The sequence below is a fragment of the Lithobates pipiens genome, unplaced genomic scaffold (assembly GCF_037356315.1).
Source record: "Lithobates pipiens isolate NorthernLeopardFrog02 unplaced genomic scaffold, aLitPip1_a1.2 Scaffold_17, whole genome shotgun sequence".
NCBI classification, from domain to species: domain Eukaryota; kingdom Metazoa; phylum Chordata; class Amphibia; order Anura; family Ranidae; genus Lithobates; species Lithobates pipiens.
This window is the reverse complement of record NW_027507755.1, coordinates 8,225,347-8,248,929: the sequence shown is the minus strand read 5'-3', so window position 1 is coordinate 8,248,929 and position 23,583 is coordinate 8,225,347. Positions and strand designations below refer to the sequence as shown.

Sequence of the window (23,583 nt, the reverse complement as noted above, 5' to 3'; positions counted from 1 at the left end):
AATCATCTGGGACCTGTCAGATGTCCCAGACGATTGACAAGAGGGAGGGGGCAGAGCTGAGGCCTTCCTGCGCTGAGGGGAAGTGACGTCAGGAGCCCAGGCACTGAAGGAGGCAGACTACGAGGGACCCCCTAGCAACAGCCATTTAGAGGTGAGTAAAAATTAAAAAAAAATAAAAATTTGGATTATGGATCGAATCTCGACAGGTTCAGCAGGGATTGGCCAAGATTCAATCCATTTATGGGCAGGCTGGTTGTACTTAAGTTGATTAAGTTGATTCATCAGGCAACTTCAGTACAACCAGCCTGTCAGATTTTTTGCATGTGATCACTGCCGGTGACTATAGCCGCTAGCAGTAATCATTTTGTTCTACCGTTAGGGAAGACTCCCTGCTGGCAGAACGCAACTGCGCTTCCAGAGGGATTCCCCCATCAGCACTGACTGTGTTGATGGGGGGAATCAAGCAATTTCGCATCAAGCAATCTCCGTAGGTGTACGTCGCTTCGTGCAATAGATACAGTGGGCACATGGATGGAGCCAATGCACGTGGCCAGTGGCCGCAATATCCATCGGCCACCCGTGATCACTGCACAGAGAGTCAGAACGGGGATCTATCAATATAAACAAACAGATCCCCGTTCTGACAGGGGAGTTCAGTGAGATTGTCTGTTCCTAGTGATAAAGAACAGCAATCTCTCTCTACTCCCAGTCAGTCCCCTCCCCCCACAGTTAGAAACACCTCCCAGGGAACACACTTAACCCCTTCATTGCCCCCTAGTGTTAACCCCTTCCCTGCCAGTGTTATTTATACAGTAAACAGTGCATTTTTATAGCACTGATCTCTGTATAAATGTCAGTGGTCCCAAAAAAGTGTCAAAAGTGTCCGATCTGTCCGCTTCAATGTCGCAGTCCCGCTAGAAATCGCTGATCACTGCCATTACAAGTAAAAAAAAAAATACCATAAATCTATCCCCTATTTTGAACTTTCGCGCAAACCAATTAATATACGCTTATTGTAATTTTTGTTTTACCAAAAATATGTGGAAGAATACATATTGGCCTAAACTGAATTTATTTGTTTTTTTTGGATATTTATTATAGCAAAAAGTAAAAAATATCGTTTTATTTATTTATTTTTCAAAATTGTCGCTCTTTTTTTGTTTATAGCGCAAACATAAAAAAAAAAAAAAATTGAAGAGGTGATCAAATACCACCAAAAGAAAGCACTATTTGTAGGAAAAAAGGACATACATTTTGTTTGGGTGCAACGTCGCATGACCGCACAATTGTCAGTTAAAGCAACGCAGTGCCCTTTTGCAAAAAATCCTTCCGGGGCTGAAGTGGTTAAAGGGCCTTTTTTCCTTTACTTTCATCTACTGATCTGATCATTAAAGCAGACCTCCAGTCATTTATTTCCTCTTTCCATCTATTAAATCTTCTGCCCTTCTTGTTTTATCTTTGGACAGCCCACTTCCTGTTTTTGTCTGGTAAAAAAGCCTAGGCTTATGACATCATGCACAGCTCTCGCTCACTCTTTGCCAGATAGGAAAGGGGGATGACTCATAAGAGGGCAAATGAGGGCTGCAGAGCTGGAGGTGTGCCTCTGTGTGTCTGTGTAAATCCAGGAAATGAACAGGTAACAGCTTCAGCTGCCAACAATTAAAATGGCTGCAGCCAGACTCGGTGGAGGGAGATTTCTGCAACATATTGGCAAGTACAGAATCACAGTATATATAAAATAATATGCAAAGTGGTTGGAGAGAAGCTTCAGAAGGGCAAAAATGTTTTTATTACAAATTATGTGAGCCGACTGCAGTCCCTTTTTAAGACTGTTTTTCACCTTTTAATTAAAGAGGAAGTAAACCCTAATGGGTTTACTTCCTCTTTGATTCCCTGCAAAGGTAAAGCATAATGGAGTACTATACATTGCCGGAGCAGTGATGACATCACTCCCGCGCATGCGCACGGGAGCCGACACTCGCGTCATATCGCCGCGATCTGCGGCTTACCCAGTGCGCCTGGCTGTCTTCAGGTAAGGCCCCTTTCACACATGCTGACATTATGGCCGTATTTCATCCATCCGTTTGCGGATGAAATACGGACATACATGCATTCCTATGGGATAGCGGGTGTCTGCAGATGAACATCCGCAGACACCCGCTATCGTCCGCCTCTGCTATTGTCCGATTCTGCAGACGGAGGAAAATCCTATTTTTCTATCCGTCTGCAGAGCGGATCGGATGAACACGGACAGACGGTCCATGCTCATCCGATCCCCCATAGAGGAGAATGGAGAGCTGACAGGGCGGTCCCTGCACAGTGTGTAGGGACCGCCCTGTTATCTGCCGGCTCAGCGGGGACAACGGAGCGATCCCCGCTGAGCAAGCGGATCATCACGGGGTGGATCATTACTGATCTGTCCCGTGTGAAAGGGGTCTAAATATCTCCTAAACCGTATAGGTTTAGGAGATATTTCTTGGACCTACAGGTAAGCCTTAATCTAGGCTTACCTGTACGTCAAAGGGGTTTGTAAGGGTTTACAACCACTTTAACATTCCAAGCTGTCCAGCAAAAGTAACATTTAGAGGATTGAGACAAACCATTTACCACTAACAGGGGAACTTACAATGGCCAGATTTTATTATTTATGTAAAACCTTTATCTCAAAATGGAAAAATGTTTCTGAAATGCCCCGTACACACGATCGACTATCTGGCAGACTTAGTCCAGCGGACAAACCGCCGGACTTTCCGAACGAGCGGACTTGCACACACACGACCACACATGAACGGACTTTCTGGTGGATTAGGTCTGGCGGACAACCCGCCAGACTTTTGGCGGAGGTCCGCCGAACTTTCCAAATGAACGGACTTGCCCACACACTGACCAAAGTCCGTTCACCTTTAATAAGGGGCCCCCAGATCCCAGCCCCCCACCCTATGTGAATGAGTATGGGATACATCGATCGTACCCCTACCCATTCACCTCGGGGAAAAAGTGTCAATAAAAAAACACACTACACAGGCTTTTAAAGTAGTTTATTAGGCAGCTCCGGGGGGGTCTTATTCCGACTTGGGGGGTCTTCTTCCAACTTCTCCACGCTTTCCGGCCTCTTCTCCCACTCTCCGGTTCTTCTGCCGGGCTCTGCTATCTTCTTCCAGCTCTTTTACTAGCGTTGGCCTGTTCTTCTCATTCGTCATCGCCGTCGTCTTCTTCTTCTTCTTCCTTCTTTTCTTCTTCTGATATTGACACGACGCTCTCTCCCGCTGTAATGCCGGGGACACATTGCATGGCGACTTATATAGGCATAAGGGGCGGGGTCACCGGGTGACCCCACCCCTTATGATGTCACAGTCCCATCTGGGGATTCCGACAATCCCCCTGCCCGCAGACCCCGACAACCAACGACCAGGGCTGTTGGGAAGAGGCCCTTGTCCTCATCAACATGGGGACAAGGTGATTTGGGGTGGGGGGGCTGCAGGGCGCCCTAAGGGGGTCACCCTTAAAACCCATACCAGGCGACGGGGTTCGCAAGGGGTTAATCTCGCCGATGAAATCGGCGACATTGACTTCCTTCGCTAGTCCCATCATACCAGAAGTCACGTTCAAAATGAACGGACTTTAGTCCTTGTGTGAGCTAGTCCGTTCATTTGGAAAGTCCGGCGGACTAGCACACAGACGAGCGGATTGTCCGCTGGAAAGCCGAGACCTATGTATGACCAGTCTAAGACACGAAGTGCATTACTGTCCAGATCACCGGGTGAAAATCAATGAAAAAAAACCCCCTAAAAAATAAGTAAGTTACAGTACATTATATTTTATTTTAGGGTTTAATACCACTTTAAGCCTTCCTAAGTATTTCTTCTTTTTATCCATCAGCTTGCAGAGCAATCTTCTCATCTGCAGGTCTGATTGTAACTTTCAGCTAGTATGTGGAAACTCAAAGACTGATATCAGGCAGTTATGGGAAAAGAAATATCCTATACACAGCCAAGGCAAGATTATCGCTCACAGCTTTACTAAGCTTTACTGAGGGCGGGATGCAGGAGGAGCAATGCCAGATCCTGGCACTGGAGAAGCCAGGCTGATGTCTCCATGCCTCTAATCCATGCAAATGCCACCAACACTTCCAGTACTCATTAGAGAATTTATTCAGCCACGGAATAACTGTTTGTGACCTGTTAGAGCTGCTAAAGAACCCTTCTATAGGCTACAATGACAACTAATGAAGGGGTCCTTAACTTTGGTATTGTTTATGAACTGTTCACAATGATGACGTCCATTCGTGCCAAGTAATTACAGCACTGATTGTGCCAGGTAATGACATCGCCCATTGTGCCAAGTAATGACAATGCCCACAAAGAAAACAAAAATTCACCGCTCCAGGTCGATCCATTGACAGGCTACTAACTCTCCAGATGGGTGGGGGTTCCAGGTGCAGGCTAATTGCACAAGCCAAGTATACAGAAAACGAACAAAACTCTGGATAGCCGCACTCCGGATTGAGTAAAAAGTAAAAGTGCCTTTATTTCTTCAAATGCAAAAACTCCATACTGCATAAAACATCACAGCAAAGGAAAAAATAAATTAGAACAGGATTGCTGACGCGTTTCACGATACTAAGATAGCTATGAGTAAGCGCTGGTCTTAGCGTGAAACGCGTCAGAAATCCTGTTCTAATTTCTTTTTTCCTTTGCTGTGATGTTTTATGCAGTATGGAGTTTTTGCATTTGAAGAAATAAAGGCACTTTTACTTTTTACTCAATCCGGAGTGTGGCTATCCAGAGTTTTGTTCGTTTTCTGTATACTTGGCTTGTGAAATTAGTCTGCACCTGGAACCCCCACCCATCTGGAGAGTTAGTAGCCTGTCGGTGGATCGACCTGGAGCGGTGAATTTTTGTTTTCTTTGTGGGCATTGTCTATACTTGGCACAATGGGCGATGTCATTACCTGGCACAATGAGTGCTGTAATTACTTGGCACGAATGGACGTCGTCAGATGCAGATTGCCACAGACACATGCCACCAGATGCAGATTGCCACATGCCACCAGATGCAGCCTCTTAAATGCAAATTGTCACTAAGCACAGAGGCAGTGCAGTGGAGTGGTGGGTTCCGCATGAGAGAGAACAGCGGTGATGCATGGCGGCTGTGAGAGATTATTGAAATGTCTCTTCTCCCCCGCTTCACCTCCAACAAGATACCGGCCGGGCTGTGTGGGCGGAACAGCGGTGATGCGGGCAGGCGGTGGGAGATGATGTCATCTCTCTGCTCGCCTGCTTCACCCCCAACAGTATAGCGGTGGGGCTGTGTGGGCGGAAATGCGGTGATCTCTCTGCTCACCATCGCCGCACACTTTGCGGCATGGCTGTAAACAGGCTACGGCCCGGTAGTTGGAGACAGCTGGTTTAAAGAACTTTTAAAGATGTCAATAAGTAATTAAAAGCTGAATTTTTATAGCATAGTTACACTGGTTCAGCTTGGACCCATGTAAATAAAGTGAAAAATCACTGAAATAGCTGCCACTACTACAGTGATCCTCACTAACTTCAAAGTCCCGTGCCAAGTGGCTGCCCTACTGCATATTAAACTCAGGGGATCACTCGCTCGACAAGTGCACTCTCAGTAGCATGTGTGCTCCCGCTCCATCATGGCTGCTGGTTCCACCATCCTTGTTTTGGCTGTGGCATTCTCCTTGTTTGTCTGTCCACCGACAAGGTGATTGATGTGGACAGTCTCTGTGTGGAGACCAAACCTGATTTAAGCCAGCCAGGCCTGCAGTCTCTTGTTTTGTGATACTGCATTTGCAAGACGTGTTCCAGGCTCCCTGTTTGTCTGCCCTGCTCTGCTAGATTGGATTCCCTCAATGACCACCTCGGATCCGAGATCGACTACTCTCTGAACTCTGCCAGCCTTTTGACTCGGATTTATCCCTAACTATTCTGAAACCGCCTCTCAACCTTGCCCAATTTGACAAGATACCCTGTGAATGGTGCCAATGCCGAGTGGGAACCCCCCTGTGACTACTATGCAGCAGGGTAGCTGCTCAGCACAGCACCAGGAAGATAGCAGTGATCACTGTAGTAGTGGAGACTACTAAAGGCATTCTCCACTCCCACAGGTGTTGACTGAGTATGGAAAATGCGTACCACGTTGGATTAATATATCCACACTATAAAATCCATACCAGGAATTCAGCTTTAACCACTTCTTCCACTATAGCTGATATACAGCTAGAGCGTGTCTCTCCAGTTCTGGGAGGGTGTCCCTAGACTGTGTTTTGAGTATCCGCCTGGACCCTTTAGGATGTTAGCAGTCATGAATATTGGTATAACCCATGCATGGTTTTTGGGCACTCAAACCGCAGGCCAAAAATATAAAGGCAGACTAATAATAATAATATACTCTGCATTGTTGAATATATCCTACATATTAGTCATAGTTACACCGCACCCTAATTAATTAATGGTCATGACAAAGTCGCACAATATTGAATTATTTAAAAAAGGGACCTTCCCAATAATCAGTCAATCACTACTGAATGTTTTGTCCTGGCTTGCCTCTACTAAAGTATGTGGTTATGTATTCTGATGAATCTAAAAAATCAAGGTCCTTGTGATAAGAAGTAAAGCATTCTGCCTTTACGCGGTGGACATTTAAATCCATGTAAGGGTACCGGACAGTTAACTAAAGCTGACCATACACTGACTGAAATGGTGGCAGTCCAGAAGGGATTGGCCAATTTTCAATCAGTGTGTGGATGTCCCTGCTTGAGAGATGTCGGAGGGTCCTGCTGTCATAATACAATGTAAAAAGCACAAGGTACTGGGTCTTGGGCCACCCACAACCAGGCAGGCCCCAATGGCTATAAATGTGGTTGCAAGAATCCCAGCTATATAGGACAGAGGAGGGAGGAAAGTATCTTACTACAGGACATTTGCTAGTTCCCTGACCAGTGGAGAGCAGTTTAACGAAATAAATAGAGAGTAAACATGCTCATCACTGACCAGGTACTGGCACATGCCTGTAGTAAGATACTTTCCTCCTCTGTCCTATATAGCTGGGATTCTTGCAACCACATTTATAGCCATTGCAGTCTGCCTGGTTTTGGGTGGCCCAAGCCCTAGTAGCACAACCACTTTTCTATTTAACTCACTTCTACAGGTATAATACTGTAGCTATATATTCAGGTAACAGGGGATAGCCCTACCTTACCTCATAACAACCTGGTCCACTCCACAGGATGTTTCACATAGTTTCCTCATACACTTAAAGAGATTAATGTCGTGTACACACGACCAGACTTTCCGACAGACTAGGTCCAATGGTCTTCCCGACGGACTTTCGATGGACTTTCCGAACGAACGGACTTGGCCACACACAATCACACCAAAGTCTGACAGATTCGACTGTGATGACGTATGACTGGACTAGCATAAGGATCTTTGCTGCCAAAAAGTCCAGCCGTGTGTACACAGCTTAAGTGGTGCCAATAGTGTCCAAAGACCAGTCCTGCACTCTTCTTTTAAATTAGGCCAGAAATGGAATCTTCAGCACTCAACAGGTAACATGCCTTGATAGAGTTGAGGATTCCAATCCTGGTCTAACCTAAAAGAAGAGTATAGGACTGGACTTTGGACACCATAGGCACTACTAAGTGTCTGTAAGTGTATGAGGGAACCATGTGAAACATCCTCTAGACTGTGCCAGGTTGTTCTGAGGGAGGTAGAGCTATCCCCTGTTACCTGAATGTATAGCTACAGTATTATACCTGTAGAAGTGAGTTAAGTAGAAAAGTCGTTGTGCTACTAGGTCCAGGGCCACTTACAACCAGCTACACCCTGATGGCCATCAAATGTGGTGGTGAGAATCCCAGAAATGGGGGGACTAGGCCTTGCCTTGTGCTACATGCGGAGAGCACACTGCGGGGCACTGCAGACTCCACCTTACTCTAGACTCCCTAGTTTCTTGTATAATAATTGAATAGTTTCTTGTTGCTGAGGTAAGACAAGACAAAAACCTTCCTAATAGTACAATATCTAGGAAATAAGTAACTGTTCTTGATGTCACAACAACCAACATAGGTGGGAACTTATTAACATTTTTCAGATTGTAAGCAGGGCCCTCTGAGTCCTCTTGTACCAAATTGTAATGTAACTATAATGTCTGCCCTCATGTTGTAAAGCGCTGCACAAACTGTTGGCGCTATATAAAACCTGTATAATAATAATAATAATTTGTTCTAAAACGGAATTATGTGGACACATTTCACTTGGCTTCAGAACAGTCATTAGGAGTGTATCCTTCCCAGATAGCTGATTTTTCTTACAGATAGCTAGAACCAAGCACAAAGGCTGAGTGGTCCTCATCAGAGTCAGATCAACCTCTATAAATCTCTCTGTATAGTAGAGCTGCATGATTAATCGTTAAAGAATCAAAATCGAGATTCTACCCTCCTTGCGATCTTAACAGAGCATTTTCCCGATTAAGTGCAGAGAGTTCTCTGCTCAGCTGACAGCTGACAAAAGAGAAAAAATGAAAACAGACAGCCTGCTAAGTTTCTCACAACATTGCTTAGAGCTCTTTCACACTGGGGCACCTGTGCATTCGCGGTAAAGCACCGCTCGTTTTAGTGGTGCTTTACCACTGTTTTAGTGGTGCTTTACCGCTGTTTTAGTGGTGCTTTTGTGCCGCTTTTCTGCCGCTAGCGGGGCGCTTTTAACCCCCAAAAAATCAGAGGTGCTGATCTGTGCTTACTACAGAACTATTTGCTGGATTCCATGAGTAAAGCTATGAATGTTCCTCTCATCATTTTTAAAGGCCAGACAATGGCTTTTTTATCAGTCCGTCTGCTTCAGTAAATTATTTCCAGACCATTGAGTGTTCCCAGCTGGAGGAATGCCAAAACTAACTGCACAGATTCTGGGGATTCCCAATGTATTCACATGTGTTTATGTTCTTTTTAGGTCAGGAATCGATATGAGGGGGAGATCCTAGACAATTGTGGTACCTTTCCATGGCATACACCACACTTTCTGGGTATCAGCAATCAGCATCTCACAAACGATGGTACAACCAAGTATAAGGAGACCCCTTCAAAGCTGTAGAGGTCCAGCCATATTTCGTTTTGGACAGAGTGGGGAAGGGTTAGACCTCATTTCTGTTTTTTGTAGCTGTCTTCATCCTGATTGGGGTATCTTATCCCATAACCTGCCTAAGAGCGTAACTACAGATTAAGGGGCCTTTATTAAAATGTTGTCTACTAAGCCCTCCTACCCCTTCCACAGCCACAGCAAGCAAGGGCTGGATAGGGTGGTGTGGTAGTCAGTTAAATAATGTATCCTTTGCAATCCACCAATAAAATGAACTTTGCAGTATTCATCAGCAATAAACATAAGCAATAACATTTGGAAAGAATTTTTTTTTTTTACTTTTTTCATGGCTGTTGCTAAGGGGTGCCTTTTTATCTGCCCCTTTGTTTCTGCAGCGCCTGAAGTCATTTCCCTTCGGCGCCTGCGCTTGCTAGTGCTTCTGGGAGATGCGTGTCATCGTTTCCCAGGAGTCAGTGGGCAGCGCTGAGGAATTGTGTTATTTAAAAACCGTAAGTGACCCGTTGTGATGGCAACAAGTTTCCATGTGCCGCTAGCTGTGCCTCAAAGTGGTGTTGCCACCAAAAAATAAAAAAGTGTTTAAAATTCTTTAAAAAATAAAAATAAATAATAATTGGAAAAAATTTTTTTTTTTACTCACCTCTAAATACCTGTTGCTAGGGGGTCCCTCGTAGTCTGCCTTCTTCTTTGCCCAGGCTGGTGACATAATTTACCCTCGCGCCGCACAGTCATCTGGGACCTGTTACGTGTCCCAGATGACTGTGCGGCGCATGCGCAGTGGGTGCCCGGCTGTGAAGCCACAGCCGGGTGCCCACAGTATGAATGACGGCGCCGCGAGCGGAGCGGGGAACGAGAGGTGGCTTCGTTCCCCTGCATCGCTGGACCCCGGGACAGGTAAGTGTCCGATTATTAAAAGTCAGCAGCTGCAGTATTTGTAGCTGCTGACTTTTAATTTTTTTTTTAGGGGCACCCCACTTTAATGCGCATGCGCGAGAACAGGCGGTGCATGCTGGTAATACAGCAGCACCGTATCTCTGAAGTGTATGCTTGTGGCCTTCATTGCCCGAGAAGCAATAATATAAGGTAACCTTTATAATAAAATACTAATAAAAGTGGCGCTAGCTGAGAGACTAACCAATGCTAAATAGACATTGGGGGTTATTTACGAAAGGAAAATCCACTTTGCACTACAAGTGCAAACTACAAGTGCAAAGTGCACTTGAAATTGCACTTCAGTCGCTGTAAATCTGAGCGGTAGATCTGAAATGAGGGGAAGCTCTGCTGAATTTATTATCCAATCATGTGCAAGCCAAAATGCTGTTTTTTATTTTCCTTGCATGTCCCCCTCAGATTTACAGCGTCTGCACTACCTGCAAAGTGGATTTGCCTTTCGTAAATAACCCCCATTACATGCTAGTAAGAGATAGATTGAAAAAAAACAAAAACTCATATATGTGATTGGAACTCCGCTTTTAACCACTTGCCGCCCGCCCTATAACAAATTGACGGTGGCAAAGTGGTTGCATAATCCTGATCGGACGTCATATGACGTGATCAGGATTATGAGCCGCTGCGCGCCCCCGGGGGCGTGCATCGCGGCGATCATTGTTGCGGGGTGTCAGTCTGACACCCTGCAACTACGATCTCGGTAAAGAGTCTCCAACGGAGACTCTTTACCACGTGATCAGCCGTGTCCAATCACGGCTGATCACAGTGTAAATAGGAAAAGCCAGTGATCGGCTTTTCCTCACTCGCGTCTGTCAGACGCGAGTAGAGGAGAGCCGATCGGCTGATCGATTATCAGCACAGCCCCCCCAAGGATGCTTAACCACTTCAATACCAGGCACTTAAACATCTTCCTGCCCAGACCAATTTTGAGCTTTCAGCGCTGTTGCACTTTGAATGACAATTGCGCGGTCATGCTACACTGTACCCAAATTACATTTTTATCATTCTTTTCCCACAAATAGAGCTTTCTTTTGGTGGTATTTGATCGCCTCTGGGATTTTTATTTTTTGCTAAACAAATAAAAAAATACCGAAAATTTTGAAAAAAAAAATGTTTTTTTTTGTTTCAGTTTCAAAACTTTGCAAATAAGTAAGTTTTCTCCTTCACTGATGGGCACTGATGGGGTTACACTGATGGGCAATGATAAGGCGGCACTGATGGGCACCGATGAGGTGGCACCAATGAAGTGGCACTGATGAGGTGGCATTGATGGACACCGATATGTGGCACTGATAGGCGGCACTGATGGGTGGCACTGATGGGTGACATGGATGGGCACTGATAGGTGGCACAAATTGCCACTGACAGCTGGCACGGATTGGCATGGATGGGCATGGATAGGTGGCACAGGTGGGCATGGGTTAGTCGGCACAGGTGGGCATGGGTAGGCGGCACAGGTGGGCATGGGTAGGCGGCACAGGTGGGCATGGATGGGCACTGATAGGTGGCATGGATGGGCACTGATAGGCGGCACAGATGGGAACTGATAGGCGGCATTGTATTATAATATATTATACTAATGGATGCCAATCAGTGCCAAACAATAATGCATGCCAATCAGTGATGCCCATTTTGGGCACTGATTGGCATCCATTATGGGCACTGATTGGCATCCATTGTGGCACTGACTGGAATCCCTGGTGGTCTAGGGTGGCATACCTTGTCCTGGGCACCTTATCCTGGGCATCCCTAGTGGTCTGGTGGCGTCCCTGGTGGTCCAGTGTGGGCATCCTCGGGGGGGCTGTGCTGATAATCGATCAGCACAGACCCCCCCCTGTCAGAGGAGCAGCCGATCGTCTCTCCTCTACTCGCGTCTGACAGACGCGAGTGAGGAAAAGCCGATCACCGGCTTTTCCTATTTACACTGTGATCAGCCGTGATTGGACATGGCTGATCACGTGGTAAAGAGTCTCCGTCAGAGACTCTTTACCGAGATCGTAGTTGCCGGGTGTCAGACTGACACCCCGCAACAACGATCGCCGCGATGCGCGCCCCCGGGGGCGTGCAGCGGCTCATAATCCTGATCACGTCATATGACGTCCGATCAGGATTATGCAACCACTTTGCCACCGTCAATTTGTTATAGGGCGGGCGGCAAGTGGTTAAGTGCCCAGTATTGAAGTGGTTAAAGCAATGTTTCTTTTTCTTGAGGCTGGGTTCACACTGATGGGAATTCGATGCGGGTTTCCCCGCATCCAATATGCATGATAGGAGAGTGTGACTTGCTCTCTATGGGGCCGGTTCACACATCCTTGGGGCAGCTGCAGGGCGCATTGCACAGGGGTCTTGTGCGTCTTTGTCTTTGTTTCAGGTCTGAATTCAGGCTAAAAATTCGGGCCTGGTTCGTCCATGAAACTGAGAATTGCAGCGGACCCCCGTTGCGAGCCGCGTCCGCACAAAGGAGAAACCCAGCCTACGTCAGATACAGATAGTGTAACTTACATGCATTTGATGATTTTTTTTATTTTTATAAAATGCCTCCTTTTTGTCACTGCTTGAATGACAGAAGAAAAAACATCTATGCATTTACACCCTACTTTAGTCCTTTTTCAAACAACTTTTCAAATGGGGTGTTTTACACTAATGAGACCTATAGACAAATAATGACTGAGATGGAAGAAATGGTAACTATTCTTCATGCATTCTAAAGGCAATGGCCTAGAAACACAAGAAGCATTGTGTTCTGCCATTCATGAGCGTTCAATGCATGGCGCACAGGAAACATCAGAGAAGAATTCACTATTGTTTTTACATGTCAGTAACAAGCAATGGTTACAGAGGAGAAATAAATAAATGAAAAACAAAAATGACTGGTCTAAGAGCCCTTTCACACTGGGCGTTTTTCAGGCGCTTTAGCGTTAAAAATAGCGCCTGTAAAGCGCTTGAAAGAAGCCTCATCTGCAATCCCAATGGGAAAGCCCGAGTGCTTTAAGAGCCCCTTCACAATGTCAGCGCCTGAAAAACACTCGTAAAGCGCCGCTTAAACTAGCAGCGCTTTACCAGCGTTTTTCAAGCGCTATTGGGGTTCTTTTAACCCCTGCTAGTGGCCAATTAAAGGGTTAAAAGCGCCCACAAAGTGCTGCTGCCAAAAGTGCTTTTCAGATGCTTTTCGGGCATTTTGCAGGTGCTTCCCATTGATTTCAAAGCACTGCAAAGAAGCTGCTTGCAGGACTTTTTTTGACGCCCTGCCAGCGCAGCGCCTCAGCGTGAAAGCACTCGGGCTTTCACATTGGGGTTGCAGTTGCGGCTTCTTTCAAGCGCTTTACAGGTGCTTTTTGTAACGCTAAAGCGCCTGAAAAATGCCCCAGTGTGAAAGGGGTCTAAGGGTTCACATCAGCAGGCCTCTATGGTGCACATAATGTGCAATCTAGTATTGCAGTGCTTGCTTTTTTTCTTTTAACTTTATTTAACCACTTGCCTACTGGGCACTTTCACCCCCTTGCTGCCCAGGCCAGTTTTCAGCTCTCAGCACTCTCACGCTTTGAATGACAATTGCACAATCATACAACACTTTACCCAAATTACATTTTTATAATTTTTCTTTTCACACAAATAGGGCTTTCTTTTGATGCTATGTAATCACTGCTGGGTTTTTTATTTTTTGTAAAAAAAAAAAATCAGATTTAAAAAAAAACGAAAAAGTTTTTCTTCGTTCATGTCAGTAAATTTTGTAAATAAGTCATTTTTCTACTTCTCTGATGTGCACTGATGAGGCGGCACTGAGTGGCACCGATGAGGTACTATTATGCCACATTGATGGGCACTGATATGCAGCACTGGTGGGCACTGACAGGTGACACTGATGGGCACTGATAGGTGGCACTGATAGGTGACACTGGTGGGCATGGATGGGCAGCACTGATGGACACTGAAAGGCAGCACTAATGGGCAAAGTAAACAGAGAGAAGCAGACAGGACTTTTAAAGGTACCAAGAAAATATAGGGGCAGCACAGTGGTGTAGTGGGTAGCACTCTCACCTAGCAGTTAAAAGGGTCGCTGGTTCCAATCCCAACCACAACACTACCTACCTGGAGTTTGTATGTTCTCCCTGTGCCTTCATAGGTTTCCTCCGGGTACTCCAGTTTCCTCCCACACTCCAAAGACATGCTGGTAGGTTAATTGGCTTCTGTCCAAAATTGGCCCTAGTATATGAATGTAAGTTGGGGACCTTGGATTGTGGGACCGATGTGAATGTGCGATGTATGTGTGGAGTGCTGTGTAAATTTACAGCGCTATATGGGTACCTTAAATAAATAGGGTTAATTGTAGACACACACACCCACACTCACTCAGGATGGACTGGTGTCTTTATTCAACCTTTCTAACTATGTAATAGATCAAGTAGAAAAATATAAATTTTTTATTTAACACAGTTTCTTTAAAATAACAATAAATGTTTGTATAAATCATGTATCAATTCTGTTATCATGTACAATCACTTCTTACTCTACATGTTTCGCTCATAAGAGCTTCCTCAGGAGCTGAGGATGCATGCCCACCAGATGCTCTTGTTCATGAAATATAAACTTCTAATTCCTAGATTGAAGCCTGGGTTTTACAGGAAGGGGAGACCCTGAGCAACCAAAGAGAGAGGATACATTTTCTGAAAAGTAGAATTCATATGCAAGTTGTTTGGCATACTGGTTCTAATTATATTGAACCAGAAAGTTAATATTTAATTAATAAACAATACGACAAGGTTTACCTCAAATATGATTAATGAAATAGAACCAATGATTGGTGGCACTGATGGGCACTGCTGGGGCTCTAATGTGCCCTGATCACCTGTACATGTGTCCCCTGTGAGGAGATGATTTGCTCTTCTTGCCTCACACTCTATCGGCTCTCCTCGGCTCACACTGACTAACGGCACTTCCATGTTTACATGTGACCGGCTGTGATTTTGCCAAATAAAACCAAAGAAATTTCCAAGCTCAACTTACCCACCAGCCTGTGACCAACCTAATTATCCTGTCTAACAGTTAAACAGGGGTTTAGACTGCACACATTTTGCAAATACATATGTAAGCTGCAGGCCCACGTCAAGGCACCCCATTTTCTGTAGTCTCCAGGGGTGGACTGACAACTCATGGGGCCCCCGGGCAATAGGAGATTATGGGGCCCCCAGGCAATCAGAGATATGGGGCCACATAGTAGACACAAACACACACACAGTATACAATCATACAGTATACACAGACATGTTTCTATTGGCTGAGAAGGTACTGGAGAGGTGGGGCAGCTATAATCTCGGGATTTTTAGACCAAAAGGATGTCAGTAAGGGACATTTCAGAGACAGATGTAAAAAAAACACAAATTTTTACATGCTTTTCCCTGGTTTAACTGAGGCTGGCAACCCTGATGGGGCCCCCTAGTGGCATGGGGCCCTCGGGCAGTGCCCGAGTGGCCCAATGGTCAGTCCGCCCCTGGTAGTCTCTGAGAGTCTCCACAGTGGAAGCACATGCATTATAATGGATAGGCAGAGGGCAGGTAAGCCGGAGGGGGGCCCACCACTCCTTAAAGGCGCAGGGGCACACTGATTGACCATCATCCACCTTTCCCTGAAGTCATCCATCTGCACGCGCACGCAGGAATCCAACTATAAAATACTGACGCGCTGGTACCTTACCCCGTCGACTTTGAGTAGATGTTTTCCAGAGACTTCAGAGCGTTGTTGGAGATGTGAAGATGAGAAGGGAACCTTCCTTCATTCAGATCTTCTGGTCCTGTTCAAATCTCCAACGGTATTGGTCAGAGGACTTCCCAACAATTTATGGACTTCCCCATTCCAAGGGATCCTGCCTTCTTCCTGCTCCACTGCTCACAAATTACACGAATTGACTCCCGGGTGCTGCTGCCGCCATTCCTGGTAAGGGAACCCGGTTGTGAAGCCTTTCGGCTTCACTTCAGGTTCCCTACTGCTCATGCGCGAAGAGCAGTGCGCGTTCTAATTGGCCCAGCGGCGAGGGAAGGAGGGGGGGGGGGGGCTGAACTTCTGGGAGATTGGGCCCAGCACATCTACTAGAAGTGGGGAGGAGAACCTATCAAAAATGGGTCCCGGTTTCCCCCTGAAAGGTGCCAAATGTGACATCGGGGAGCGTATAAGCAGAAGTTCCACTTTTGGGTGAATCTCCTAATGCCGCATACACACGATTGGATTTCTCGCTGGAAAAAGCTCTGATGGTTTTCCCGATAGAATTCTGATGGGATTTCACTCAAGCTGTCTTGCATACACACGGTCACACCAAATTTCAACCGTCAAGAACACTGTGACGTACAACACCTACGAGGGGACTAGAAAAAGGAAGTTCAATAGTTAACAGTGCCAATAGCTTCCATCGTAGTTGAATCTGAGCATGCGTGAGTTTTTGCGTGTCGGAATTGCATACACACGATCGGAATTTCCGATAGAAAGTTTTTCCGTGGGGAAAATTGAGAACATGCTATCAGTTTTTTGCTGGCAAAAATTCGGACAGCTAAATTCCGATGGAGCCTACACGGTCGCGTTTTCCCATGAAAAGCTCTCATCTGTCTTTTGCTGGCCGAAATTCCGATCGTGTGTACGCGGCATAACTCTAGTTAGAAGCCGGGTCTATGGTTAAAAGCCAGATGCTCATATATTAGTTTTTAATATAGATAATGTGTTTATGGAGCATGAAAGGCCAGGAAAAGGTCATACATATGTCAGGAGACAGAGTAGAGGCTCTGCTATAGCTTCAGGAAAGGGCGTCCCTCACTACAAACAACCCCCTGTGACTGGCTGTACTGGGGAAGATTTTTAGGGAAGAACTAGTCATTATAGCATCTACAAAATTGTGTTGCTCATAGTCATATCAGTGTTACTAAACCTCCAACAGTAAAATCAGTCTGTGTATACAGTATAGCATGCTTGTTACACTCACTGTGGAACCTAAGGGGTTAATCCTCTGCATCCTCTGTTTAACCACTTCAGCCCCGGAAGGATTTACCCCCTTCCTGACCAGAGCACTTTTCGCTTTAACTGACAATTGCGCGGTTGTGCGACGTTGCACCCAAACAAAATTGACGTCCTTTTTTCCCACAAATAGAGCTTTATTTTGGTGGTATTTGATCACCCCTGCGGTTTTTATTTTTTGCACTATTAAAAAAAAGAGCAACAATTTTGAAAAAAAAAAAGCAATATTTTTTAGTTTTTGCTATAATAAATATCCCCCGCCCCCCCAAAAAAAATGTAAAAAAACACATTTCTTTCTCAGTTTAGGCCGATATGTATTCTTCTACATATTTTTGGTAAAAAAGAAAAACGAAATCGGTGTATATTGATTGGTTTTCGCAAAAGTTATAGCATCTGCAAAATAGGGGATAGTTTTATGGCATTTTTATTATTACATTTTTTTATTCATAATGGTGGCGATCTGTCATGACAGCGACATTATGGCGCACACATCGGATACCTTTGACACCATTTTGGGACCATTGTCATTTATACAGCGATCAGTGCTATACAAATGCACCGAGTACTGTGTAAATGTCACTGGCAGGGAAGAGGTTAACCACTAGGGGGGCAATCAACGGGGTTAAGTGTGTCCTAGGGAGGTATTCTAACTGTAGGGGGATGGGCTTCCATTCACATGACAGCGATCACTGCTCCCGAACACAGGGAGCAGTAGATCCCTGTCATGTCACAAGGCAGAACAGGGAAAGGCTTTGTTTGCATCTCCCCGTTCTTCTGCTCCATGACACGATTGCATGCCCCCAGCGGACATCGAGTCCTCAGACTCGCAGGCACGTGGCGTGAGCACGCCCACAATGCAGCGATTTAAAGGGGACATACCTGTACGCTCATTTGCCTAGCCGTGCCATTGTGCTGACGTACATCCTCATGCGATGGTCGGCTAGTGGTTAAAAAGGCTGTTTGATCCTGTCTGCTCTGATCCTCCCTTGCTTCCACAGTCTGCAATGTATCTCCTGATAGAACGGAGGGTAGGGAACAAACTGCACATGCTCGGCTTGGTGTATATTGCTAAAGAGTTTTTTTTTTTTCTTGGGAGAATGCATGTGATCGGCACAGGGCCAATCAGCACTGTCCAGACAGAGGGTCAGGGGTCATGCAGCCTCGTAGGACAATCAGAGCACAATGAAAACTCCTCCTTCAAGCTTTAACCAGACACTGATAGAAGTCACACGACTATATATATATATATATATATATATATATATATATATATATATATATATATATATATATATATACACACTGCTGCTGAGACAGGGTATTTAGCAGTTTCTATTTACTAAAATAATTGCATTTCCATTTTTACTGTGGGAGAGCAGATATAGTGAATGCAGGGTCCTGGGTTTAGTAACACTTACATTTCTTTCTTTTTCTCACCAGGCATGCATCTGTATTTCTGGAACCGGGTCCAGACAGAATAGGACGAGTCTATAAGAAGGCCATCTACAGACAATACACCAACTCGGATTATACAGAAGAAGTCAGTAAGCCAGCCTGGCTGGGGTTCCTGGGTCCCATCATAAAGGCCGAAGTTGAAGACACCATCATTGTTCATCTGAAGAATTTTGCTTCCCGGCCGTACACGTTACACCCACACGGGGTCTTCTATAAGAAGGATTCCGAGGGTAAGTGTCTTCACATTGCCTCCTGATGTGTTCAAAGTTTGCAGGGCTAAAGCTGAGCTCCAAGGAAGGTATAAAAGACACAAATGAATATATACATTAATACATTTTTTTTTTTCCAATTGCGACTAAATGAAGTACCTGAATTTTCCCTGGCATCAGTCTCTTCCAATCCCCTGTACAGCAGATCTCAGTCTGGGAGACGGAGAGGCAGGACTGGCAGTCGGTCGGGCGTGTTGCATGCAAATATGCTGACAAGGAACAATCTGACAAGAGGAGAAAGCAGAGGGAACATAGAGAAGATCTCATGATTCTCCTACTTCTTCTAGTAAAATATTAGACTAGAGATGTACTTTGTGCTGTGTTCTGTATACCGGGGTTATGTAAAACTAAGGACAGATGCTCTGTCAGACGAGGCCCCTTGCAGCTACACCTCACCACATTTTAACTGCACCGGAGTTTAGATCTGCATCGGGTGTCAATATTAACTTAAAGCGGAGTTCTGCGTAAAAGAAAAAACATTTTAAAGTCAGCAGCTACAAATACTGCAGCTGTTGACTTAATAATCAGACACTTACCTGTCCCAGGGTCCAGGGATGCGCGCGCATGAAGCCCCCACTCCTTTTCCCCTCCTCTCTTTTGCGGAGCCGGCATTGTAACTGTGGGCACCCAGCTGTGGCTTAGCAGCCGTGCACCCGCTGCGCATGCGCGAGCCACGCCACGTGCCGTGACTGGCCGAGCAATCATCTGAGACCTGTGACGTGTCCCAGATGAATGCCAAGAAGGGGGGGGAGAAGTAATCTCCTTTCCAGTGCCGCGTTGCGCATGGAGGAAGTGGGAGCTGGGACCCTCTGAAAAGAGGGTGCCCCCCCCAAAACAAATTACATGCCAAATGTGGCATGTCAGGGGGTCACCTCCCTTAAAGTGGAAGTTCCATTTTTGGGTGGAACTCCGCTTTAATGACACTCTAAACTCAGGTCACAATCGCAGTTTGTTTGCTTGCAGTGGATCTCATGATACAGAGGTACCGTGCAATCTGGTTACAGTGAGTTTCCAAAAGTAGTGTATGCACTCTTTTTGGTGCGATCTCAGTCCATTTAAAATGAATGGACTGAAATTGCACTGCACAGAACTGCATGTGCACCTCACAGGAGTGCAATGTTTTGTTTTTAACCACTTGCCGACCGGTTCACACCGATCTACATCAGCAGAATGCCTCTCCTGCGCAAACTGACGTATCTGTACGTCAGTCCGTAAAAGCAGGATAGCGGCATGATTGGGAACAGTGATCTCTGTCATGTTTCAGTAAGCCCATCCCCCCTACAGTTAGAACACATCCATGGAACACACTTAACCCCTTGATCGCCCCCTAGTGTTTAACCCCTTCCCTGCCAGTGTAATTTTTACATTGATCAGTGCATTTTTATAGCACTGATCAATGTAATAATGTCACTAGTCCCCAAAAAGTGTAATTTGGGGTCACATTTGTCCGCCACAATGTTGCAGTCCCTCAAAAAAATCGCAGATTGCCGCCATTACCAGTAAAAACAATAAAAAATAAATAAAAGTCCCTAATCGATCCTGTAGTTTGTAGATGCAATAACAAACCAATTAATATACACCTATTGCGATTATTATTTTTTTAGACCAAAGATATGTCGAAAAATATATATCGACCTAAACTGATGAATAAATTAGTTTGGATATGTATTATAGCAGTAGAAATGTATTTATTTTTTTCAAAATTGCCACTTTTATTTTGTTTATAGCGCAAAATAATAACCGTAGAGGTGATCAAATACCCCCAATAGAAAGCCCTATTTGTGGGAAAAAAAGGACGTCAATTTTGCTTGGGTACAGCGTCGCACGACCGCGCAATTGTCAGTTAAAGCGACGCAGTGCCATATCGCAAAAAATGCTCTGGTCTTTAAGGGGGTAAAATAAGTGGTTAAATAACAAACATGCTATATTTACCTGCTCTGTTGTAGTGATTTTGCACAGGGCAGCCCAGATCCTCCTCTTCTTGGGTCCATCGCTAGTGCTCTAGGCCCCTTCTTCCTGCTGAGTGGCCCCACAGCAAAGAGCTTACTATGAGTGTCCATTCAGACATGGAGCCGTCATTTGGACCTGCCCCATCTCTCTCGTCATTGGCTCACTGACTTTGTGTCTCAGCCAATCAGGAGGGAGAGTCCCAGACACCCGAGGCTCTCATGCAGCATCGCTGGATAGAGATGGAGCTTAGTTAACCCCTTCCCGACTGGCACATGCTGATGTACGTAGGCAGAATGGCATGGACAGGCAAATGGGCGTGCCTGTATGTTCCTTTAAATTTGCCGCTATGCCATGGTGTGTTCCCCGTCGGCGGTGCGCGTCTGCCAGCCGAGACCCCCGTGAGTCGGATCACGAGTCCCGCGGACTCGATCGCCGCGGGGATACCCGCGATCGCCTCACGGAGAGGAAGAACGGGTAGATGCTAATGTAAACAAGCATCTCCCCATTCTGCCTAGTGACAATGTCACTGATCTCTGCTCCCTGTCATCGGGAGCAGAGATCAGTGACATGTCACACGTAGCCACGCCCCCCACCGTTAGAAACACTCCCCAGGGCACACTTAACCCCTTCACTGCCAGTGTCATTTACACAGGAATCAGTGCATTTGTATAGCACTGATTGCTGTATAAATGACAATGGTCCAAAAAATGTGTCAAAAATGTCCAAAGTGTCTGTCAAAATGTCGCAGTCACAATAAAAATCGCTGATCGCCGCCATTACTAGTAAAAAATAATAAAAATAATAAAAATGCCATAAAACTATCCCCTATTTTGTAAACGCTATAACTTTTGCGCAAACCAATCAATAAATGCTTATTGCGATTTTTTTTAACCAAAAATATGTAGAAGAATACGTATCGGCCTAAACTGAGGAAAAACATTTTTTAATACATTTTTGGAGAATATTTATTATAGCAAAATGTAAAAAATAATGCGTTTTTATCAAAATTGTCGCTCTTTTTTTTGTTTATAGCGCAAAAAATAAAAGGGGTGATCAAATACCACAAAAAGAAAGCTCTATTTGTGGGAAAAAAAGGACGTCAATTTTGTTTGGGAGCCACGTCGCACGGCCGCACAATTGTCAGTTAAATCGTTGCAGTGCCGAATCGCAAAAAGTGCTCTGGTCTTTGGCCAGCAAAATGGACTGGGGCTTAAGTGGTTAAGTATTAGGATGGCTGCTGCACACAGAAGGCTTTTTATCTTAATGTCTAGAATGCATTTAGATTAAAACCACCTGCCTTTAGAACCACTTAAAGTTTTAAAGCAGGACTAAACTGCAAACAAATTTTGCCCCCCACCCCGCTCTTCCCAGGAGCCTTTGCCTGTGCAAGTATGTACAGCATACATGCAGATTATGGCAGACTTAGCTTGCAAAACGTTCCCCTCCAACAATGCCTTATCAACACTCACCCTTGTCACTCCATCGCTGCTTTCATCTTCTCCATGTTTCCTTCTGTGCTTGGAGAATTTGGCCGTTATGATTGGCTGGGCTGGGATCAGGCGACTCAAACTCATGCGCACAATAGTTCTGTTGTCCAAGCACCCAAGACAAGTTATGACCATAAACTGAGCTATACATGCATGGCTCTGTGTATAGTTGGAAAACAAACGCTAGCAGGCAGAGAGAAGCATTTATGCCATTTTGTATAAGGCCTTGTACACACGGTCGGAGATTCCGACAACCAAATCCGTCGGATTTTGTCCGAAACTGTTGCATACACACGGTCGGACAAAGTTGTCGGAAAATTCGACGTGATTACGTTATTTCGTTACGACGGGACTATGTTCACGCTAGTAGCCAATAGCTTTGGTGTAGGAATTTGATCTGAGCATGCATGGCACTTTGTCCGATCGGGATTCTCTACACATGATCGGAGTTTGTCCGATCTGAGCATTTTGTCTGAAAATTTTACCAACAAGTTGGAAAACTTGGTCCATCGGATACTCCGACAGAAACAGTCCAATACAGACCACACACAGTCGGAATATCCGACAAAACGGTGCGATCGGACACATTCCGTCGGAATCTCTGACCGTGTGTACAAGGGCTAAGTCCTCGTTTTGCCAACTCTCCTAGATGCCTTTCCTCCTGCCAGGGGTGTTTTGGCAGAAAAAAATGCTTTGCGCTTGTAAATGCGTTTAGTTTCCTCAAGCGTTTGGGTCCTCATTCATTTAATTGGCCAGAATAATAATAATTTATTCTGTGCTGTGATAAAGTTCATGTGCGTGTAAAGGCAGGTGTCCCAATACTTTTGACAATATAGTGTATATGTGAGTGTGTACTGTAGTAATATTTTTACAAATGGCAATCTTTTATGATGTATATTTACGTCTTTCATATTACAGTATAATCTTATCCGATTTAATACAACAGATTTGTGCACCGCGATAACCCAGCAATGTAGGAGTGAGTGAAGAATTGCAAAAAGTTGCTAAAATGAAGATTGTTGATTACAGGCGTTAACCAAAATGAATAATAAAAATGTTTATAGGAAGAGTTTAAATCTCATGATCCTCAGTCATGAGGCAATAGATTAGAAATAACTTATGGAACTTCCTCAAAAATGAACAGCGTTCATGGTTGGCATAAAGTGAAGGTGACATTATCTTAGGTTAGCCACGCAGGGATAGATTTCTCTCGTTCAGCTCTGCCGGCTATTATTTTCTTAAAGATGGCACCCGCAGCTCCCAGAAAGCCCAAACACTGCCTGCATCTGATTGGTTGCAGTTACTCTTTGGTCATCGATCTTCACCCTGGTCGAAAAATCTACTGTTTTCATGCAAGGTTGTGCCTACA

General features: G+C 45.2%; 1 protein-coding gene across 1 annotated transcript in view; it reads left to right on the top strand.

Moving 5' to 3' along the window:
* LOC143986572 (ferroxidase HEPHL1-like) overlaps positions 1-23,583 on the top strand; it is a 126,826-nt gene that overhangs the window by 9,761 nt on the left and 93,482 nt on the right. Inside the window, exon 2 of the mRNA XM_077484972.1 lies at positions 18,494-18,738. Within this exon, the coding sequence (XP_077341098.1) occupies positions 18,494-18,738 (245 nt within the window). The remainder of the gene's footprint in view (positions 1-18,493; positions 18,739-23,583) is intronic.